Source organism: Apteryx mantelli, chromosome 8, assembly GCF_036417845.1.
Source record: "Apteryx mantelli isolate bAptMan1 chromosome 8, bAptMan1.hap1, whole genome shotgun sequence".
Classification (NCBI taxonomy): Eukaryota; Metazoa; Chordata; class Aves; order Apterygiformes; family Apterygidae; genus Apteryx; species Apteryx mantelli.
Window position 1 is genome coordinate 14,012,418 of NC_089985.1, and position 23,221 is coordinate 14,035,638.

Sequence of the window (23,221 nt, forward strand, 5' to 3'; positions counted from 1 at the left end):
ACTTACAGCTCTTCTGACCAGGACCAAATTCTTAGTCAAATCTCTTCCCTCAGGAACACAGGAATCAGTTAATTACCAAATAGCCTATGCAGTCCCCTACCACATTACACAGTCTTAGAGCTACACTTACTTACATATGCAGCAAAATACTTTTACTACAGGTAGTCAACTGAGATAGAGAGCGCATTAGAGAGCGCGCGATGGAGAGTGCAAGTGCATGAGTGCATGTGTGGGTAGGCGTGTTAAGGAAAAGTTTCTTTCCAAGTCTGAGGTTATGGTATGGTGACCAACAACTTATTGAATCCCTAAATTGAGGATATAAATCAGTGAATAAAAGAACATTAAAAAGTTTGCATTGCTACTCTTTGTTCCAGCACAGACATCTTACACAGCGGTAATCATACTGTCTGCCAGAAGTCTCCTTATTCAGGAAAAGGCCATCTTTGCTCCCACCCCAGAAAAAACACCTTAGGTATAAAGCCTGCTAAGTTGCCCCTCAGCAGTCTGGCATAAATCTCAGCAGCGAATGAACTGGATGAGCTGAAGGTAATTTCCAGCACAACTGTGCATTCCAAATTTCTGCTACAACGGCATTCTGACCACATCTTTAGGCATGCATTGTCCTGCAGGAGATCACAAACCACTTCAGTTAGTTCCTACCACTGTATGACAAGTGAATTCTCTTCCTCCTGTTTATATGATATTCCTTGTGTTGCAGACCATGATCCAATCTCCCCAGCTTTCTTTTCTGGACTGTACATGAGCTTTCCTTGAGTACTGTAAAACTTCTGCTGGTGTCCCTGCATTTCTCATATCAGCTTTAAATGTTAGCAGTCTCAGCTGTTGAAGACATGGGAGGCTTACGCTGGCTGGCAGAACACAGAGTACTGACCTGGCCCTCTGACATTGACATCCAGAACATCCACTTCTTGATCTGCTTGAGGTGGCGTAAGGGCTAGTGATGTGCTTCCACAGATGTCTGCTGCCTCCAAGTGCTGCTGTGTCCACTGGCGCTGATCTACCTGTTCATCGCCTTCCGGGAGCAAGGCCTGATCCTCAGCCTAAGCACAGGAAGTAAGAAGTTGCTTCAGAGTGCTCATCAAGCAGCCAAAGATACTACAAGTTCTCACATTTTCATTCTTTCTTTTTTTTAAGCTAATGAAGGCCTCCATCTATCTCGGCTTGGCATTCTTAACTTTTACATTCCCACCACACATGATCAGGCCTGAGCTGCAAGACATTACACTACTGTTAACCTTCTCTTCCCTTTGGTACAGCGGGGCCTGGGTAAGGAGGGGACATGGGAACAGAAGTTACCTGCTTTCTCTACTGGCCTGGAGTGGCTATGCTAACCTGAGGATTTACTCATCAGACATCTTTAGTTATATCTAACACATACCTGAGCAACAGGAGGTTTTGAGCAAGGGACACGCTCTGGAAGTTAATGCAGCTGTTTTCCTTGCTAGCCAAAAGCAGTCTCAGTGGTAAGTAGGCAACATTCAAGACAGAACTTCTTACCTTTGCTCTCTTTGGCTGAGGTCCGCCATCACCTGCCCAGTGTTCAGTTGGTCCAGAATCTGCCAGGTTACCCTCCGGTATCTGCACCGACAGATTTCTAACAAAGGAGAGCACATCACTTTGCAGGCTGACCAGGTGCTACTATCACTATTCAAACTGGTCTGCAGAGACCAGGGATGGGCTGCTCAGTGTGGTAGTTTGCAAACAGAGGGACCAAGAAGTTAGAAAGGAACAACTAAAATCTCAACTGAAACAAATGTCACACAGCTGCTTCATGACAACATGCACAACATGGATTAGCGGTGCCCATCCAATCAACTATAGCATTGAGCTTCTGTAGTTTCTAATTGCAAATATCAACCATGGCATCAGAAGACTGGATCCTGACACCCATGACAGGCTTCTAGAAGACAGACAAGCTCAGCAAGCAATCACAACTGTCACGCCGTCGTCCTGACCGGAGATGCTGCCTTTCCAGGCAACAGAAGAAGCACAAATCAGATTGCACACATCTCACTACCAGAGCTCCATATGAGCTATAAAATGAACTAAGTGTGCAATTGGGTGCCTGGTTTTATTTGTAATGATGTGTTATTGGGATGTCTGCAAAGTGTAAACCCAGGCCTTCTGTCTCTGAAAGCATGTACTGCATTAGCTGCAGAAAACACATTGAGCATTAGTATAATACTGAGGTTAGTAACAACTGAACTCCTCTGAACAGGACTTAGAAATAAAAATATTTTCCAGGCTAAATAACATCTCATTAAAGTATCCATCCCTGGTTCACATACATCTGATTCCATGCAGACTCAGTGGCAACGGTGGCAATAATACATTTAGAACTATACACTTGGCTAATTCAGTGGAAAGTCAAAACTGCACAGATAGGATTCTTCTTTTGAAAATTTCCATTATTTCCGAGTCATGTCTTCTATGCTTTGAGTTAGAAGTATTAAAAGTTCATTGTCACCTATGAAGTCAAAAATGTCACACCTAATCCCAGAGGAAATGATGCAAAAAAGATTAGCCATCCGCTGAACTAAACAGAACATCAAATAACCAAATATAATCATGAGATTAGATTCTTTACTGGTATTTTATAGATTACGGTCATTTAAGACTCCTCTGTCCAATAAGGAAGCAGCCTAAAAGGCAGCTTTCCCTATGGAGTTAAGTGCCTTTAATGAAAGATTTGTAAACCATGTTCTTAAAATCCTACAACATGTTAGTAAACAGGTGATCAGTGGCCCAAATGCAGACTTACTTGAGTCCGACTGCATCTTCCCCGACTGGTTCTCTACGCTTATGATTACTAGGATCTCTGCGCAGAATAAAGCCCTCTGGGAGCCACAGTGAACCATGCTTGCGTTTACGCTTTGCCATCATCACGCCCAAGAGAAGGATTAAGAGGATGATCAAAGCTGCCACAGCAAGTAGGTAAAGCAACTGAGTCTTCGGTGGTAACAAGGGTTCACCTAAAAATCCAAATTAAGATGCAGTGAGATTAATGAAGTTGAGACAACAATCTCTGATCTACATGTGCTCTTTTCTCACTTAGGGTTTTCCTCACAGAGATAGCATATTGTTTATACACAGTGATGCTTTTAGAAGAAACGCTTGAGGAAGCTTAGGTTGTGCTGCAACTGTCCTGAGAATACATCCTGTCTTTTCAGCTTCCACTGATATTGTTTCTCACAGAGTATTTTTTTAGACTACATGGCTGTTGAACTGAAGATTTTATTTCTTCTTCAAGAGTCTGGCTGGCTGAAGACAGCCACCCTGAAACACTGTGGGAAGATTTGATCTACATAAAGATCTGATCAAGCCCCAACTAGGAATCTAGTGATGCTACCAATCCAGTAAGAAACAGCAGCTGAGCCTCAGACTGAGGCAGTGGGGGACAGAAATCAAAAGGAATACATAGCACCAGAGGAAGACACATCTGGAAGACTGAGGTGCCTCCCCCTCTTTTCTTCTCTCTAATGGCATCTTTTTCCTTCAGTTCATGGCTTAGAACACATGAATTGTTTCTAGGGCAGACAAGATGACTGCAGTGTGTGATACACTGCAGCAGCATGTGAGAGGTCATGGTTTCTACATGTATTAAAATGACTAGGTTCCAAACTTATATGACCTGCCTTATTAATAAAGCAGGAAAAGTCCCCTCAGAAAAAGTGTAGCACATATGCATGCTTCTATTATTGGGAATGAATAAATTATCTCCCAGAAACCATACTGAACAGTGAGACATATGAAGATGATCAATAATCTGAGTATGCATTTTGTAAGCTCAAGGTTACTGTCTACCTCCCTGTACAAGCCATTTTCTCTCTGAAATCACTTACTTTGCACTGACACGAAGGGATAGGGCAACATGCCCTTGATGGCCTGAGCAGCTAAGAGAGCCGCAGCAGCTTCTGTGTTCTGAAAGCACTGCTCTGAATCCTCTGCACACTGACGGTTGTCAATCTCCAGGAACACCCTGGTGCTGCAACAACATAGTAACAGGGCACAAAGTCAGCAGCAGAAAAAGAAGTTTTTGCCAAAAGTATTGCTAAGTTAAACTGTGGCCTTTTAGGTAAACTTTTCCACTACAGCACTGAATTTGGCAGTCTCAATGGTTTTAATTTCCCCATAGCAAAACAGATAGGCTACAGCCCCAGATGGTCCAGAGCACCCACACACCTACAAGCAACACCTATCAGCATAACAAGGCCGGAGAAACACAACAGCATCTGCTCACCCAATGACCTCTTGCTCCAGTTCTCTATGCTTGCGAATGATCATGAGGGACCGCCGACTCCGCGCTGCCGATTTCTCCCCATAGTACGGGAAGACCATGGGGTTTCCCTGGGAGTCCAGCTTGATTCTCAGGTTGGTGTGGAGGAGAGTTCCTAAAGTGCGCAAGAAGCTGCGGACATCACCCAGCAGCTCGTCAGGGGGCATCAAGACCACAATGATTAGGGTCCCCTCTGCTAGTTTCTCAGCTTTGTCACCAGCACAGTCCAGGCCATCCCAGCCACACTCCTCACTATTACAGCCCTGGTCACAGCGTCCATCTGCATAGTGATCTGCGCAATACTTGTCATACCTAGAACAGTCAAAGGGTTACAGTTAGCATACAGGATACGCACATTCTGTATAGTACACCTGCAGTCTAGGGGCCGGCAGATTAGTTACAAGGCCTTACAACTCTTTTTAATCATTCTCGCTTACAGTTGAGGTCCAAGAACACTTGTGTTCAGGATATAAGGAAAAAAGATACAACCCCAGGACGCAGATTGCAAACTGGCAGGGTGGAAGTAGGAAGCGCAGAACACCCACTTCAGTTCTAGTAATGGTGGAAGAGAACTGTTTATTCTTTTTACTGAGATAAAGTTGTAAGATCTCCTGTCTCATCAAGTGACAATCATCACAGCAAAGCTGTAGCATTTATCATGAATGATGAGCAAAAGCAGCACCACGACAAAAAGGCGAGAAAACAACATTCTGAGGTAGCAAATATACCCGGGACAAAGATACAGGTATTGCAGCTATGGAGGGAACCCAGGATGGGAGGCAGCACTATCGAAATCTAGCACACACTGAAATGCCTTATACTTACATTCCCACAGAAAGCAACAGAGATCCATCAAGCAGGTCAACACATTATTATTGATCAGGGCATCAACTTAGCTCATAACATACAAATTCCAGAACTTCTTTCCAAAAATAGATGAAAAGTACACAAAAAGGAAGGGAAACTGCTTGATGCTCAACTTTTAGCAAGAGCATGGATCAGCAACAGAAAACAAAGAAAGGGAGAGGAGGAAGAGGCATGAAGCATACCAGCTACTGAAAGCATTAGCAGGAGACATATTAGTGACACAAAGAAACAGTTCTCAGGATCCAGCCTTACTTGCATGTCTTGCTATTTTGCTGACATTCAAAGTTGTCAAACAGGCACTCGGGTGTGTTGCAGAAGTCATCACACTGTCCATTGAAAAGCATCCAGCAGCGCAGCGAAGAGGAGCAGTTGGCCCAAGGATCTTCCATTGTCAAGGAACAGTCGCCTCCGTCCCACTGGCAGGCATGAGAGTTACAGTCTTCATCACAATAGCCATCCTTTGCCTTTTCCGCACATTGGAAATCCAAACATCCTAGAGGCTCTTGGCTGGGATGCACGAGCTGTTCACACTGGCTGCCTTGGGCGTGATCAGGGCACTGGCAGTAATAGTAAGGAGGCTGAGAACGAGGGTGGCAGCTCCCACCGTTCTGGCAGGGGGCACTGGCACAACGGCTGTTTGTCTGGCATTCCTCTCCCGCAGACAGCTTGGGGCAGTAGCACCGGGGACCAGACGATGTCTGGATGCACTGCTCCCCCTTCTTGCATTTCACTTGCCCGCAAGTACTGTGGCTGCTGAACTCACATTTTGACCCAGAATAACCCTAAGGGGAAGAAAAAAAAAACAAAAATAGGCTCACAAACTTATTCTTCAGTGCTCTGAGGGCCCGAGGTAAGATGTCACGTGCAAACCCTTTCTCCACAGTAATTCTTCTAGTCTCATTGCAGGAGCATGCTTTTGTGGGTCTAGCCGCAGGGATAAACTAGGACCTTACAAGGCTCTGTTACCTTTTGGAACGGGCTTAGGAGAGCCTTAAACAAGGGGAATCTTGTAGTAAGAACAAAGAACACAGGAGACCAAAAAGCCTGCTGAATTTTTTATGACAAAAATCAGCTATGCTGCCTCAAAAGCAAAGTTGTTTGGGGTAGCAATAGGCAACGCCATTCTCCTAAGGCACCTGGAACCCCAGGGTTTCCCAGCTAAGTAGATAACCCAAAGGATGTGGGAACAGAGTGCCCAAGGACACGGCTTTGCAGGTAGTACAGAAAATAAACACTTCATCTACAGCACACCAGTGAAACTAATGTCACCGCAGTCAGAGAACCCTACAGCTAAGGCAAGCTAACCAAATTTCAGGATACAGCACTTACCGGAGGACACTGGCAGATGAACCCATCCGGCATATTGCTGGCAACAGCACAGGTACCTCCGTTTTGGCAAGGCTTCCGGGGACACACATCTATTACACTCTCACAGTGACGACCTGAGACGCAGACACATGGGGAGAAAAGAGCAGAGAAATGTCTGCGTGTACCAAAAAGCCATCATGAAGCAAAACACACTAATTAGCAGCCCATGAGCCTAATGCTCCAGTGAGGCCTTCCCCTCAGAAGAGGGGGGGCACACCTCTTCAGGTAACATACACTGTCTAAGTAGCAGCCTTTTCCTGGATACGAGCAAGGCCCAACACCCAGTACTCATGAGGGGTACCTGGAGACACCCCACCTCATCTGCCTCTTCTAGAAGGTGTGTGACCCAGCGCTAGGACAGAATTTGTTGCTGTCACCAAGGTATCCAGGTACAATGGCTAAAGGTGCTGTACCACATTGACTTTGGGTTTGCTAAGACTTCTGTACCTTTTGGGAGGTTCTCAATGAATCCAAAGGCAAATCAGTCTCTAATCATGAATGAACAACCCTCAGTCTCTGGCAAGGAGGTACTGAGATGAGGAACACACCCAGTACCAACCAGTGCTGGAAGCAATGTAGGTGCCACATGATGGACAGAAGAGACAAAGAATCCCGGACAGTCTCATGGCAGTTCACCTACTGACAGCGCCTGACCACTGACAGGATATGCCTTAAGACCAGACGCAACATGAGTGGATAGGACAAGCAAGCAGAGCCTCCTCAGACTCTGTCAGTTATACAGAGAGGTCTTACTGCCCTGACTGGCATTTGCAACAGCACACAGAGGCAGCCCTCACTGGCGCTAGAGTTTAAAAAGATGAGGATGGCCTAAGCATGACCCGGACCCCCTAGGAACAAATTAACAGAAGCCTCCACACGTGTGGCCAAGACGGACTGCTCACAAACAGGAGCAGGCAGGGTAGGATGGCCCAAGGAGTCTGCACATCCTATCAGACACAAACCACACCAAAGACTCCCCTTCTCCTCCCAGGCAGAGGGTCAATATGGAATGTGCAGAAGAGAGGCAGCTAGAGGAAGAAGCATGCTCCCCCTCTGTGCCTAACATTTCCAGATGGATCTCATGTCTGAGACACAGCAGCTCCCCCTGCTACTCCAAAGGAGCAGCAGGTCTGCACTCCCCATGCTGCAAGTTCCAGCAACCCTTCTGTGAGAGCCAGGAGCAATATGAGGCATAACTCATAAAAGCAAGCTTAACAGACAGACTTAAATAGAAACCTATCTAACATTTAGCACCAGTGTCCCAGTAGCTATCCTGCTTCAGTTTCCCCATACATTGCCATTTTAGAAACTTCTTGTGTCAGTTAATCTAGGTAACATTCAAAAACTACCACATTTATTCTTCAGATACACTATGCTCTTGTGATTTCTTTGCATCTGACAACAACAAATTTAGTGAATCTCAGCATCTTTAAATTTTAAGGAAAAAAAAGAGTAAAAGTACTGGTGAAGCATGCAGAAAAGGCCACTGGTAAGCAGGGAAAGTGAAAGGTTTAACGGAAGAAAACTGAATATGTAAGTTAAACTGACATGCAAACTCAAAAGCTGAAAGTTAATACACATCTGGAGACTATTAGCCCAAACTTTTACCCAGTGGGAGGAAGAAAGCAGAATAGCAGTAATACTGACAAAGAAGAGATCTAGAGGGAGTGAGGCATAAGTTTGTGCAGAATGAAATTTTTGCAGACTTGCGATTCAAAGTTGGACTGTGGAAGGATCACATCACTAAGCTAGGAACGTAAAGTCTGTCTACGCACAGAATATTCCATCCTGACCACATCACCGATATAAGGCAGAAAGGGAGTGAGGGGTAGAAAAGGAGGCCAAAAGCTAATTATGGATACCGTGAGACTGATATATACAGAAAATTCATATGCTGCTTTGCAAAAGGAAAAGCTACAGAGAAGCTGACACATGAACAGTTACCCTTCCAATATTAGAAATGAGAAATTATGAAGGAGAAGAAAATACCAGGAAAAATAATCCTGGCAGCCAGGTATCCCTGGAGATTCCTTTGTTTGAGACAACTCTGGAAGACCCATTCCTAGAAGCTCTAATGAAAAAGACTGGTTAAAAACTAAGACATGGTGCAGGGAAACAATCAGGTATTGTAAAGGAAAGGGACTAGATAATATGATTCCCAGAAAGTGAAAGAAAGACCATTTTTCATGATATCACTGTGAAATTGGAAGCATGCTTATGAATACTCACCAGTGAAAGCACTACGACAGATGCATGTATAATCATTTATCAGCTGAACACAGTCCAGACTTCCACGAGGGCTACATGGGTTAGAGAGGCATTCATTGATATCCCCCTCGCATCGCTCGCCTGCAAAGCCTGGGAGACAAACACAGCTATAGCTCCCGATCTGGTCAATGCACTGTCCTCCATTAAAGCAGCGGGGTACTCCTGAATCCGAAATACAGTCATCGACGTTCTCCTCACAGAAGCGGCCTGTCAAAGCAGTAAAAGGTGCAATTTGAGGATACGGTGTCATGGCCTCATTTCCTATATCGTTCAACAAGTTTTAAGACTGCTTCACACACAGTCCTAGACATAAATCCCCGTTTAATTCAATCCATACCCAGTGCACTCACTCAACCTCAGATTGGACCTAGGCAGCATGGGTTTCAGATCCAGCCTGTTCTCAATGGTATGTTACACTGGTATTTAGCAGCTTTCGTTCTTGACTTCATTTAAGGGCATAATTAAAAACACAAGAACAAAACAAAAACAAAAGATACACTCAATTTACTCCTGTGACTGAACTCAGCCAGCCCGCCCTGAGCTGTCTCTTGCAAGGCTGTAAACTTCCCACCATTCATTGAATTTGGCGGTAACGCTGAAACTCTGCAAAGGGCATTTGTATCACCATCATTAAAACAAGAAACAACGAACCAACAGAAAAACAACTGTGATAAAATCCAGATTCCTAGCCAGCGTATCATTTCAACAGTTTGACTTGAGGGGACCTACAGTAAACTCTCAACACTGCCAGGGATGGCAGCTTCCCCCTCTCCCTACAGGGTGCCCGTTCAAGAGAAAGTGTCTGTTACTGGTTCTGCTTTAGCCACACAGCAGAACAGATAAAGGGGTACAGAGAGGGCAAGCTGAGCAAGGAGCTTTGCCTGTTAATGCAGCTGACCTATCCTCAGCAGATAAAACCATCCACCTAAACATAAAGGGTGTCTATACTGTCACTGGTAAAGTATTGGTTACAAACTGAGCCAGGAACAAAAGTTAACCCTTGATATCACAAGCAGTGAAATTACTCTCTTCTAATTCTTTTCATTAAAAAAAAAATTTAAATCCAAGAAGTAACTCATCCAAACAATTACAGATGGAAGAGTTAAAAGAAGTACTTTCAGAACTTCAAAGTTTCTTCAAAAGGAGGAGGAACACTTTAGCACATTAGAGATATCCTGGCAATGCAGAAATTGGTACATAAATATATACTTTGATGTAGAGACACTAGAAGCAAATTTTTTTTTAATTGGAATATCAGATTAAAAACAATATGTGAAGAACTGCTCTCACAATGATTTACAAAGAAATAAACATTTATGCAGATTGCAGAGATATGCTGGCAGCCACACTAAAGTAAATGAACTGATAATAATGCATATGTAGGAGGCAAACATTTTAGACGATTTTATAATCTTTCTCAGGATATGAACCAAGAATTTACTTCTACCTGACATGCATTTGGCCTCAGCTGAAAAAAAATTTTTTTTTTATTGAGATGTCACACTTCGGAAAGAAAAACTAAGTTCAGAGGAATGCAAAAATCTTTAACTGATTTGAGAAATAAATCTGAGAGAAAAAAATCAAGTGAGAAAGCACTTGGTAATGGGTTAAAAATATCTGAGCTGTGCTCTCTGTGCAATCCTCAATATTTGCAAATGTAGAAGGCAGGGCATCAGGTCAGATATAACAGGGAAATGGCAGGTTAGGTTTCAAGAAAAATGACACTGAACAGGTTGTGGAATCATACTTACTGAAAAACACCATTATGTAACTGTGGACTTTTTTAAAAAAGAGCTCAAATCTGCTGAAATAGAATAAGCTAGCCTAGAGGCATAGAATTCCTCCACAAAAGACTCCAGGACCGAGGACAATGGAGGCCCAAAATTTAAATGAGTAAAGGACACTGGAAATTATGCAAGAACTACGCAAGTTTTCTGTATAGCTAACAGCATCTTAGCTAAAAAAAAAAAAACTTGGATTTACTGTCACAAAAGAGAGAGAGTTGGGAGAGACCTTAATGGATCATCAAGTCCATCCCCATTATCAAAAATGGATCATCCGTTCCCAACAGGCATTGTCCTGATCTATTCCTTAAAAAGAAAAAAAACAAGAGGGCAAAAAAAGAAAAAAAAGCTTTGCAAGACAGAGATCCCATAGCCTAAAAAATTTATGTATTTATTTTTATAGAGCAAATATCTGTCTCAAGGGATTCAGTGCACTTTGGGAACATTCTTCACAGGAAATAATGTATTCTCTGTAGAATTTGTGGCATGAAACCAGTTATCAGAGAGGAAAATTCACTCTTGTAACATTCACTTAATTGCTGAGTTCCATACCCCGAGTTCCTGGCGGACATGAGCACTTGAAATGATTGACGAGGTCTATACATGTTCCTCCATTCTGGCAGGGTTGAAACTGGCACTCATCCACTTCATATTCACAGTTGACACCCTGGTATCCAGGCACACACTACCAGAATAAAAGTAAGTGTGAATAATCTTCACGTAACAAATACATTAGCAGCCACCTGAGAAAGGCTAGCACAGAGGAAAAGAACCCTCCATGGGACAGATTTCACCCTCCTTTGTAGCTGTACAACCGTAAGTGATTTCAAGGGCTGCACAGACAGACAGCTTAAACACCCAAGTTAACCGTGTGCCTACTCAACTGCACAGTGAATGTCGGATGTTGAGTGACTTTATTCCTATAAAATATGACAATCAAATCCTGGAACTCTTTAGCACTGAGCTCGCTGTAGAAGTTTTGACTTAAGGTTTACATAAAATTCATCCTTTCCTTCTGGGCATGTGCTCCCAAGATATTCTACCATTCTTAAAAGCCTAGAAAAGTCTGGATGCCATAATCTCTTGGTCCATACTGCTCTGTGCATCAGCTGTAGGAATCAGACAGCAACAGAAGGCATCTCCCACCCTGAGAGGCAAGGGATACCTCACCCACCCAAATAAGGGGAATACAACATTCCTTTGTATTAAAATATATGTATAGTGCATTAAAACATATCTCAGCTAAGAAGTCTCTTAAGAACTCCATCTCCAAGGAGGCATGGAGTTCAAATGACTTCCCACCTTACCCCCTTACAAAGGCACCTCTAATTCAGTCTTAAAAGTCTCTCAGGAGCACTGCTTCTGCCACAGCCAAATTATAAATTATTTCCAGGCATAGAATGCTTTTTTCTCTGTTTGAATCTATTCTACCACTTACATGTGTTTCTAATTTCTTTTGATTCCCCTGCATTACAATCCTCTCAAGTATTTAGAGCTCTTCCTAGTAAATCACTGTGCATTACCTCACACTGGTAACCACCAAGGTGATCCCGGCAGGTAGCTCCGTTCTGGCATGGGCTGGAGTCGCATTCATCCAGCTGCTCCTCACAGTAACTACCGGTGTAACCCACCCGGCACTGACACCGGTGCGTGTTTCCAACATTGAGGCAATGGCCAGAGTGTTGACACAACTGGTCTACTGTGACTCCTAAAACAAAGTTCAATAAAGTGAGCAAACAGGTGAAACACTTGCCATCAGCACTGGTATTTCAGCCAGAAATAAGTATGGCCAGACTCAATGAGCAGAAACCTTTCATTTGAAGAGTTACTCCTTAAACTACAAAGAGACAGAACCACTACTGGCTTCTGAATGGAGTTGCTGCTCCATCTCATTTGGACCATCAACACCAATCCTGGCATGAATTATTTGCACTACTGAATTATTTTACCACTGGCTGGTGAATACGCATCTCCAAGGTGTTACTGTTACAGTACAAAGATTCAATATTGGTATCTAGAATGTTCGCAAAACCTATTGCAAATCCTATTCCTTTGACAGTGAACCTGCTTGTTTAGATTTCCTGAACTGAACAGCATGACACTGTCCATCAACCGGGGCTCCAAGAAGACTCCCAGGAAGATATTCACTTCCAAAATGATTTTTTTTTTAAACGTGCAATATTTGAAGTAGGAAATTACTACTTTGGAGGCCCACAGTATTAGCTATAGCCAAATAGAGAATTTGGTAGCTAGTATTCTCTGACAAAATGCTTAAAAAGATAAGAAGTTACCACATAATTTTCATGTGCAAGGACAGTATGTCTTAATCCTGGTCTGCCTAGGATTTATTATAAAGGCATAAAACCAGCAGAAGGCTGAGAGGAGATCTTATCAATGTGTACAAGTATGCGAAGGGAGGGTATCGAGAGGATGGGACCAGACTTTTCAGTGGTGCCGAGCGACAGGACGCGAGGCAACGGGCACAAACTGAAACACAGACACTTCCATCTGAACATGAGGAAAAACTTTTTCACTGTGAGGGTGACAGAGCACTGGAACAGGTTGCCCCGAGAGGTGGTGGAGTCTCCTTCTCTGGAGATATTCAAAACGCGCCTGGATGCAATCCTGTGCAATGTGCTCTAGGTGACCCTGCTTGAGCAGGGGGGTTGGACTAGATGATCTCCAGAGGTCCCTTCCAACCTCAGAGATTCTGTGATTCTGTGATTCTGTGATGTATTTTACAAAAAGGCAGTTCATGTAGAACAGTAGTATTGAAACTGAGACTTTAGAAAATATTCAATTTTTCTTTTCTAATACTTTTATGGTAAGAATTAGCTTCTTATGTCAGGAAGAACCAAGAGAGCCTTGACTCCCAGTACAATCTTGGAAAGATTTTTCTAGCTTTGAAGTGATTGTGAATGACTTCCAAGAGGCCAGGCTCTCTGGGATTTCCGATGCATGCTTTGTGCACAGGGGTACGAGGAAAGGAGGAATGGATTAATAATGCACTGGGAAATGCTTTTAGTTAAAACACCAGAGAGCCTTATTTACCCCTTTGTGAAGCTGCCACCTGGCAGGAGACATTGGGCACGTCACAGTAAGCACCAGTCCACCCGGATGGACAGAGGCATCGAGTCTGGGCTGCATCCTGGATACATGTGCCTTTATTCTTACAGGGAGACTTGCTGCACAGATTCATAAGTGTCTGGAGAGAAAAAAAACCCAAAACATTACACATAACAAGAGCTGCTGGGAACATTATTCAGCATACAAGTTCAAGAAACACAGAAAGGAAACTAGGCTCTGCAGAACTGGTTCCACATGGCACTGGAAAGAAGGGGACAGTACTTCCCTAAAGTAAGCTAAGTGCTTCACTGACAGACTCAAGAGCTCACATTTAAGAGAGAGCAAATGTAAAGAGAAGTAAGCCTCAGATGGCAGCATCATTTCAAGAGTCAGATTATCTCCACGCTTTACTATGCAGAGGGATCTTTAGCTGGCTGGGTTTGAGAAAAATCAGTTTTATCGCAGACTAGGCTTTTATCTTCACAGTTAGCAGGAGGCTTTCAGATATCAACAACAGATGCCCCTTCTTCTCCCAAACTCCCTCCACCTTCACCACTTTTTGAAGATGACAGATGTGTTGCACATTTCAGTCTTTGTTCTTCCCTTTTGTCATTTTTTGTCACCATACATGCTTTTGGCTCCAATGGCTCTAGTATGTTTTCTCTGAATTCTTCCATCTTCTGAGATTCAATTAAAATCTCACAACTGTTTTATAAACTGAAGATGGGCCAGAGTATACTGCATTTCTTGATTCTTTACATAAAAACAAGCAGTATCCAGAAAAAGACTAAAATTCTCTCAGTAAATCATCATATGAAAGCGGAGTGAGGATTCAGAATAACTCTGTCTGACCTAATATGAATCAGCTACTAACCATCATTTCCTTTTTGACCACTTAGTCTCCAAAGTAATACAGCTATCCGATTGATTTCAAGCTGACTTGAGGGAAGGATGACGTTTTTAAAGAGAGTAGAACTGAGTTTTGGCTGTAAATGCAACTTCAGCTGCAGAAAGGTCTGCTTTTCAGATGCAAACTGTCTCTTCACAAAGATTAAAGAAGAAAATCTATGCTTTCACATGCAACTAAGAAACTTGGAACTATGTTTTATCACATGCATTAGAGTGTGAAGAAGGAAAACACTGAGCCTCTTGCTTCCGCATTGGTAATGAGTAGCTGACTGTTTTACATGCAAATTCCATAACTTATGAATCACTGTCCAATTTTGTTCTGCTTATTTAGCTTTGCTAATTAGGTCAAGCCAGTTTTCCACTAAGACAAGAACTACAGTGTAGCTGTAATCTATAAATCACTGCAATACAGCTTTCAATAGTATTTATAAGCTTAGAAATTTCACATTCCCTGTATAAAATGAGTAACACACTATGATTAAGCTTCTCTCTGAATATAATGCAAGCAGAGAATCAGAATTCTCTCAGAATCCACAGTCTTTAGTTTGGGGAACATTAATCCTTTGCTCAAGTAATAACAAAGCAAATGTAACAGAGGAGGAACTACTGAACTTCACAGTACTTCATGATCACTCTCAGTGCTAGTTCTCCCAGCGAGATTGAAGCAGTTGTGCAGAATACATAATCAGGGTGGCAGAGGGCTGTTTCTTTATACTTCATTACTTTGCATTCACTTCCTCCATTAGCAATACCTAGAAGCAGACCTGACAATTTCGATGTCTAGCAGAATACTTCTAGAAAGCACCCCCAGCCCCCAAGTAAAACACTTCCTCTAACACTCACTGCATTACACAGACACATTAGCATGAAGGAAAATTGCAAAAACCTTATGAAGCTGTAGTGCTTTCCAGTAGTTTAAGACATTCATAGATTTCTTTGTAAAACATGGCAGCAGTCAGATTGCTTAAGGAAGGAAGTCAATGTCAGTGCTTACTGTTCCAAAGCTAGATGTAGTCTCAAATCATTCTTGCATTCTTGCTCTTGGTTTGATAACCACAGAATAAAAAAACAAAAAAAACAAAAAAAACCCTGATTTTTAAAATGAAATCAGCATTCTGCTTCCACTGTGATATGCCAAGTTTCACATTTTAAATTCAGCTATTTCTATGCTTAGAACTGAGTATCAAGGCTGAAATCAGATGTATCAATTCTAAAAAGGAAACAGGAACATTGTCAAGACAACATTTTCCCATTTATCCCATAACTCATCTCTTGCAATTTCCTTGTATTTGTGGCAAACAATCAAATTCACATGAATCTTTAATAAGCACTAGTCAGTCATTTATAATATGGGTTTGCAACTCCTATGCTTACTGTGGAAAACCATAAACACCTGAACCGAAGCCTGTAAGGCTAGAGTATTTTACTGAAGCTGTGAACAGGATGATCACTTCAGTTATTGCCCCCACACTTTTTCTCTGATCCAGATATGGTTATCCTAATTATCACAACCAGCTTTTTATGGGGGGCGAATCTACAGTCAGCCTGGAAGAACAGAGCCACAGCTGCCAGTACAAAAGAGAGCAGTTAAATCAAGGTCCTACTAATCATATCAATATTCTTCCATTCAAGTGGTGTCTATTTTTTTAAACACAGGATGTTGTCTACAACCAGGACAATTTTATGCTTCAAATGAAGTGCAGCCATTTTCAGAGCTAACACCTATTTTTGGTTTTAGAAAACTAATCTAGAAAGCTCCAATAACACCTTCACTCGAAAATAACCATGCTTTCTTCTTCTCTTCATTGTACCCAGTAGACACTGTTTGATTTCTAAAGTTTTGAATGGGGGCACCTGTTTTGTTACAGAGTGGCACTGAACTAAGTTTTCCCTGGGCTAATAGGCCAAAACCGAAGGAACAAGAGCTCTGCCATATTTAGAGATCTGCTCTACCTTGCATCTCACCTGGTAGCGTCTGCTGTTGCACAGTTCAAACAAAAGCTCCCTATGAAAAACAGGCATGACAAAACATCACCCACCTCACAGTTCTTCCCAGCGTAACCCAAAGGACATATACAACGGTACGTCCCTAGGCTGTCCACACAAGAGCCTTTGTTCAAGCAAGGATGTGAATCACACTCATTGATTTCCATGAGGCAGAAGGATCCCGTAAACCCCACTGGACACTGGCAAGTAAAGGAATTGATCCCATCCACACAGGTACCTCCGTTGAAACAGGAACTGCAAGACAGTGAGAACAAAACTAAGCTGACACAAAATGCAGTTAGCTCACAGCCAAAGACAGCACGTAAACATTCCTGAAATGAGGCAGAAAATCAGATTACAGATTACAAACAATATCCATTGGTTAGCTCCTACTAAAGAAGCGTAAACCAGATGATGGCAAAGCAATGGGATAAGTTTACTTTTATCTTTACAGGCAAAGAAAGTAAACCAGGGTTTCAGTGAGTCATTTCTTATACCATTAACTTCTCACTTTGTAAAATCTTCCCAGCTTCAATGTCACCACAAACAGTACTATATCATGTATGCACATGGCTTGCTCAAACTGATAAACTTTGTACAAGTCTCCTCAATTTTACTACAAATTCTTGAGAAAAAAGCTGCAAAACAATTTGGCTTTTTTTTTTTTCAACTTCAAAGGAGTCCAAGGTATGTTTTCTCAAGGAAGAAGTCTGCAGAACATGCAAACACAAGCATGTTCTTTGTTGAACTAAGCGAACACACTGATTTTACTAATTCTCTTTCTCCTCTTCTCATCAGAACCTCAGTAAAGTCCTTGATTTGTAAAACAACCCACATATGCCATGGCTGATTCAAACTGAAGGAGCTATCCCCCGATCTTCTGATCATAAGAAATCCTGCTACAGTAGATGCCCTATGGAGAAATTATTAGAAAAGATAGGGGCAGTGAAACTTCAGGCAAAACTAACTTGTTAGAATTTTTCCCTCCAAAGAAACATGCGCCAGGAAAGTCCTGCTCCTCTGAAAATAACCCTAGATTAGACTCTCAAAATAATCGCTTTGACAAAGAACACAAAAAAAAATTCATGTTTGTCATCTGTCTGGTGCACTATCAAAGGGTACTTCCATGAGAGAAGACACTGACTCATCTCTTTGAACTTGAGGTACAAGTTTTAAATATCTGAATTTTGCCTGTGAATATGGTAGAGATATCAACATTAATCTATTTATCAGAGCTGTTCTTCTGCCTTGTGGGCTGAATTCTGTTTTACAAGGAGCAAAAACTGCCTTTTACATTCATGACAGAACAAGGAAAAAAAAAAGAAAGGAACTGTCAATCACTTGGAACATTTCACTGAAATCAGGGACTCCTCCAAGAGAAGATGGCACTCTCTCATAGGAGTCTCACACGTGACAAGGAAGAATCATCTGAACTAAATTCAAATTAGTTAACCATCATGGCGCTCCTAAGGTGGGGTGACTGGTTTAACTTGGCAGAGCTTTGAAAATTGCTACATCCTTCATTCATACCTGCAAGACTGGTTTCTGCCCTGACTGAAAATTAAAACAAAAACAGGATGAACTTCAAGGAAGAACCAGACATTCTGCTAAAACACCCAGCGTACTTCACCTTGATTAAACAACTGTCCTGTGAATCAAACACACCCTCATCAGTGACACAATTCTGTTCTTAAGCAAAAGATGTTAAATACTTCCACCCCTACAACTGCAATTTTATAAGAGACAAGAAAGAAATCTTTTCTTTGTGTGCAGAAAATGCATGAGTAGCAAGAGTTTTACATTTATGTACCTCAGCCATTTCTTGTCACTGGAACAGATCAGACACTTTTTTTTTTCCCCTAATATTTCAAGATATATTAGAAATTATTTCTGTTTGAGAATCTAAACCTACTTAAAACAATCCTATAAATTCTAAAACTAAAAATATGCAGAAAGATGAGGCATCCACAGAGAGTCCTCAAAGAGAGTTTTTAAAAGGTACTAAGTGAACCAATTATTTTGGGGGACAAACTGTTGAACTCAGTTCCACACTTCCATCTTAAAATTAATTTATTTTTTATCTCAACACTGCTAACCCACATCCAATTTGTTAGCATTAAAAGATCTCTCTGCTGATTAAACCTTTCTAGTACACAATTTGTGCTCCTTCTGGCTGCCACTTCACATCTTTCAAATTCTTCCCCCTTTCCTCCTTTTCGGCTTCCATTATTTGCGGTCAATAACTCAACTCTCAGCTAATTTATTTTTCCTGTGATTCTGAGAGTTGGCCATTGTTTCAAATTTTGCAAGTTTTGTATTTCTCAGCATCGTAACTGTTCATAACCAATCTGTTCTTCTCCCTCCTCTGTATGATAATGCTCCTACCAAAACACAAATTATTTTATTTAAGCTAGCATCTGTTACTGTCTTAATGTTTGTTAAATACTGTCATATTCCTCTTATAATGGACCTAAGCTTCTAACTGGTCTTGCAGGCAGAACACCAACTCTGACAGGCAGCTCTCCTTCAGCTGGTACCCTGCACAAGGCAAGGAAGTTTCCTCTGCCTGAAGCTCAAGTACGTCTCCGTGACAGGAGGCAGGAAAACAGATCCTCATCTTTAAATACTGCTTCTGAGTAGGACTGACTTCAAGCCACGAGTGCACATTGCGTGGTTCCTTCCTCAGCGCACCAGCACAGCGAACTTATCTCACCTCTCAGTGCATTCATCGATGTTGTTCTCACAGTTGGTTCCCTCAAACCCAGGCTGACACTTGCACGTGTAGCTGTTGACGTAGTGGGTGCATGTGCCTCCATTCCTGCATGGTTCACTCAGACATTCGTTGGTATCTGTCTGACATTTATCTCCATGAAATCCAGGTAGGCAGATGCACGAGAAAGAATTTATCCCATCCACACATGAAGCTCCATTTTGGCAGGGATCTAAGATAGAGGCATTACAATAAGTTTCAAAATGGGTAGCAGTGAAAGCCAGGTCTAGAGTAGGAGCTTTTCAGAAAAAAAGGATTACACAGCCTAGAGGGTGACAGCCTACTGACAAGCCTTTCTGAACCGCTTATGGAAGAGATAATCCCAAAGCATTACCAAGAATGGATAACTACTATATTCCTCCTACTTCCACAACATCCCATCAACCCTAAAGACCCCTAAAGATCACAGTCACAGTAGTTTCTTCTTATTTTGCTCCTTCCACTTTCTGGATTTAAGACCCATTTTCCTCTGTCAGATGCTGCCTCTGAAGCCAGTTTCCTTTTCTACTCTGCGTATGTGAAGGCAGGGAAGGGAATGAGGAGGAGGATGGAGAAAAAGGGGAGACAGGAAAGGGGCAGGGGGAAGAGGTTACTTAGTTTCTTGATCTATGACTATCTTTAAGTACTAATAAAATGCACACTTTAAAATGCAAATAAGCTCAATCAAAAATGTTGCAGTTCAACCTAAGTACAAGATCATTCTGTTCACTGATACATGAAGATAAACAGATGTGAAAGGTAATTAAAGCTCATTTACTGACTGAGAAATATGTTCACATGATAAAAATGTGTTATAAGAGACACCTGCATCCATTTAAAGGTCATCTGACTACTGCAGAGAAAAAGCACATTCAAAGTGAGAGACCTGGCAGCTATATTACATTGTGCCTATGGCAGCCAGCCATTTATGACTGAAGCCAAAAACTGTGCATTAATTTTCTGTGCTGCACATTTACTGAAAGAAAAAGCAGACTACAGTATCAACTCTTCAATAAGTTCATGTTGTTGGAGGGTTTGCTTCATAGATTAAAGACACTTGGCCCAAGCCATGAAAGGTTTCTGTTATGCTAAATGAAATCAGCTGTAGCAGTAATTTGAAATTCTTCTTCACCCTCATGGGTGTGCTGTGTAACAGATGACACTGGATGAATCTCAACTCTCACATTCAGGAATGGAGAGAGATTTTCTAGTTGTTAAAAAGAGGATGATAAATACTTTAAAAATATATGGGTGTCTGAAGACATATACAAGACCTAACAGGACTGGCAATAATTTTGTTAACTTCAGCAAACAAAGCTTTGGATAGATGAACCAAATTAAAGTGACACTTTTTGTACTGTACCTGTTTGCTCAGAAAGAGGCAATCAAAAGCCAGATGCCTTAAACTTCTTTCAACAGTGCTGCTTTGGGGATCCCCCATGATAGCTTTTACTAATGTACTTGTTCAGATCTTTCTATATAGCAGTCACAAATTTCATTTTTTTCAGTGCAAAACAGCTCTCTAAATTCATACCTAAAGTCTTAAAGACTTTGGTTTGTTTTTAAGCTATTTCAATAAAAACTATTCCTTTTCTTTCTTTTTTCCTTTTCTTCCTCAAAGAACCAGCCAATTACAAAAACATGACATTGTGAGCAACTCCGAGGTTTCATAGAGCACTCTTCAAATAGTAACAGATGAACTTTAAACATATGACACTTTTCAGGAGACTCTGATTTTATCTGATGATGATACAGAATATGCCCAGCAAGAAAAAGAACTTACTATGTATTTTGTTTCCTGTGTGCACAGCACAGTCAAGCACATGATATAAAATGTAAAAAACGAACATTTACTTTCTCATAATTTAGACAATTTCAAGAGACATTTGTATCTGGGCTATCCTCATGCAACTGATACTTACTCTGGAATAAGAGTGCCTTCCTGCTGCTTAATTTGCTTTCAAATATGGATTAACTGGAACAGTAACCAGACACTCTTCTTCCAGAATATTAATTTTGGACAGGGACATTTCAGGAAAGGCTGCTGTACCTTATATTCCCACCACACCTTAACCAAGCTTATCTTTGAAATACCGGCAAGTCCTGCAGTGTTACTTTAACTTTGTATATTAAAATTTCAGGCAAATTTTTTTAATTCTTCATTTACCAGTGTTCCTTAATAAAGTATGTAAACTGTAAGGACTGTTTCAACTTAAGAATCTGAGAATAACTCCTACTATCAGTTAGAATACTTAAGTCCAATTATAGGAGCTAAACATGACAGACTGTCTGTCTCAAATGTGCAAGTCTTAAAAAGCTGGTTTTTTGTTTTTTTTTTTTTTTTTGTAAGGTATTATAAAGAAACCATTTCAAGTATCTGTCAAATAGTAGTTACCACTGGTAGTGCAAAGTTATTTCTAGGGAAAAGGGGTAAACACAGAACAACCCACTGATACTCACTTGAAAGGCAGTCGTCAATGTTACTGTCACAGTCTCCTCCAGTGAAGCCTGGACGACATTCACACAGGTAACTGCCTTGAATATTATGGCACAGAGCATGATTTTTGCAGGGCTTTGAGAGACACTCGTCAATGTCCACTGTACATCGCTCCCCTGAAACATGGAGAGTCCGCAAGTAAGATCCCCCATTATGTCAATGGTCAAAAGGCTCTGTACCAGCACGGCTCAGAGTTGAAAGTAAAATCTGTCACCCATCCATGTTACCTTCCCAGCCAGGGGCACAGAGGCAGGTATAGCCTTCAGAGTCAGGAGATTCTTGGCAAATTCCTGAGTTCTCACATGGATCAGGGGAACAAGGAGCCACCACCACCTGGCAGTTCACACCTGGAGAGCAGAAGGGGAGAAACAAAGAGCAGACTGCTAAGAGCCTAGTGCTTCTTGGAAGAATGAATACAGCGACTGTAACTTGCATGATTATCCTGCAAAGCAGTGGACGGCATTTCCATTTTTGGAAAATCTCAGCAGCAGAAAGAAGAGACCAGAGCACTCCTCATGGGCTCACTGGGTACAAGCAGGAGGCAGCCATGGTAGTTCCAAGCAACACAAGTTATTTTGAGGGGAGTGACAGGAAGCTAAACTCAGTGCAGTGAGCTGTCGAGAAGGACAGAGAGGCAGGAGGCTGTAAAATTTCAGCCCAAGAGAGATAAAGGCTAAAAGCCTGCTTGCAGAGGAGACATGCAGTGAGTGGGAAAGGCCCAAATATGCAGCTAGTACTGCTTAAACAAAGCTTTAGTCTTCTTTGACATCTTTGTCCACTATTCTTCTAACCACATCTTTCTTTTTATTTGTTCCTCTTCTATTTTTGTATTACCCTTATAACCCAATTCTAACATTATGTTCTTTCACTTTTTCCTTTGACCAGTTTTTGTAAAGTAAATGCTGTAAGAACTCACAGTTAGTGATTTATTCATCCACTGCGCAAAACCATCACCAGCGTTTCTAGAAAGTGCTACAACCAAGCATAGCTTTTTCATCCAAGTTTAGCCTATCAAATTGCAATGCACTGTACATTAAACAAATTGTTGCCTGAAAAACACTTCTTGCAGAGTAAGACAAACTCACTGTCTCACTTAATGCCTAGTTGCTTTCACGCAGCAAGTTACAGTACTTTTAAATTTGAACTTTATCTGAACTTTGTTATCTGAAAAAAGAAAATGTTATGTTTCTGGAGTAGCCTTATTCCCCATTAAGGGGTTTCCACACTTTGGAAAATTAATCTGAACTAAACTGCATTAAACTTGCTGTAAATTAATGCCCCTTCAATTCTCAATGCATTTATATAGCTCAGTTAAACTTTCTTACCAAGTAAATTAAACTGAACTGCAACCAGGACATTTCTTAATAAGAATATCCAAGCAAGAATTAAATATGGTTTTACTAAGCATTCTACTACCACATCGTGTATAT

The 23,221-nt window shown here is 41.6% G+C and overlaps 1 protein-coding gene across 1 annotated transcript in view; it reads right to left on the reverse strand.

The window, feature by feature from the left end:
• Nucleotides 1–23,221, reverse strand: part of NOTCH2 (notch receptor 2) — a 92,473-nt gene that overhangs the window by 9,899 nt on the left and 59,353 nt on the right. Inside the window, exons 15-29 of the mRNA XM_067300719.1 lie at nt 22,019–22,138; nt 21,755–21,907; nt 19,259–19,487; nt 16,599–16,800; nt 13,636–13,789; nt 12,108–12,292; nt 11,137–11,269; nt 8,762–9,007; nt 6,494–6,606; nt 5,417–5,946; nt 4,262–4,609; nt 3,864–4,006; nt 2,783–2,993; nt 1,519–1,615; nt 893–1,061 (exon numbers count right to left, since the gene is read on the reverse strand). Of these exons, the coding sequence (XP_067156820.1) occupies nt 893–1,061; nt 1,519–1,615; nt 2,783–2,993; nt 3,864–4,006; nt 4,262–4,609; nt 5,417–5,946; nt 6,494–6,606; nt 8,762–9,007; nt 11,137–11,269; nt 12,108–12,292; nt 13,636–13,789; nt 16,599–16,800; nt 19,259–19,487; nt 21,755–21,907; nt 22,019–22,138 (3,033 nt within the window). The remainder of the gene's footprint in view (nt 1–892; nt 1,062–1,518; nt 1,616–2,782; nt 2,994–3,863; nt 4,007–4,261; nt 4,610–5,416; nt 5,947–6,493; nt 6,607–8,761; nt 9,008–11,136; nt 11,270–12,107; nt 12,293–13,635; nt 13,790–16,598; nt 16,801–19,258; nt 19,488–21,754; nt 21,908–22,018; nt 22,139–23,221) is intronic.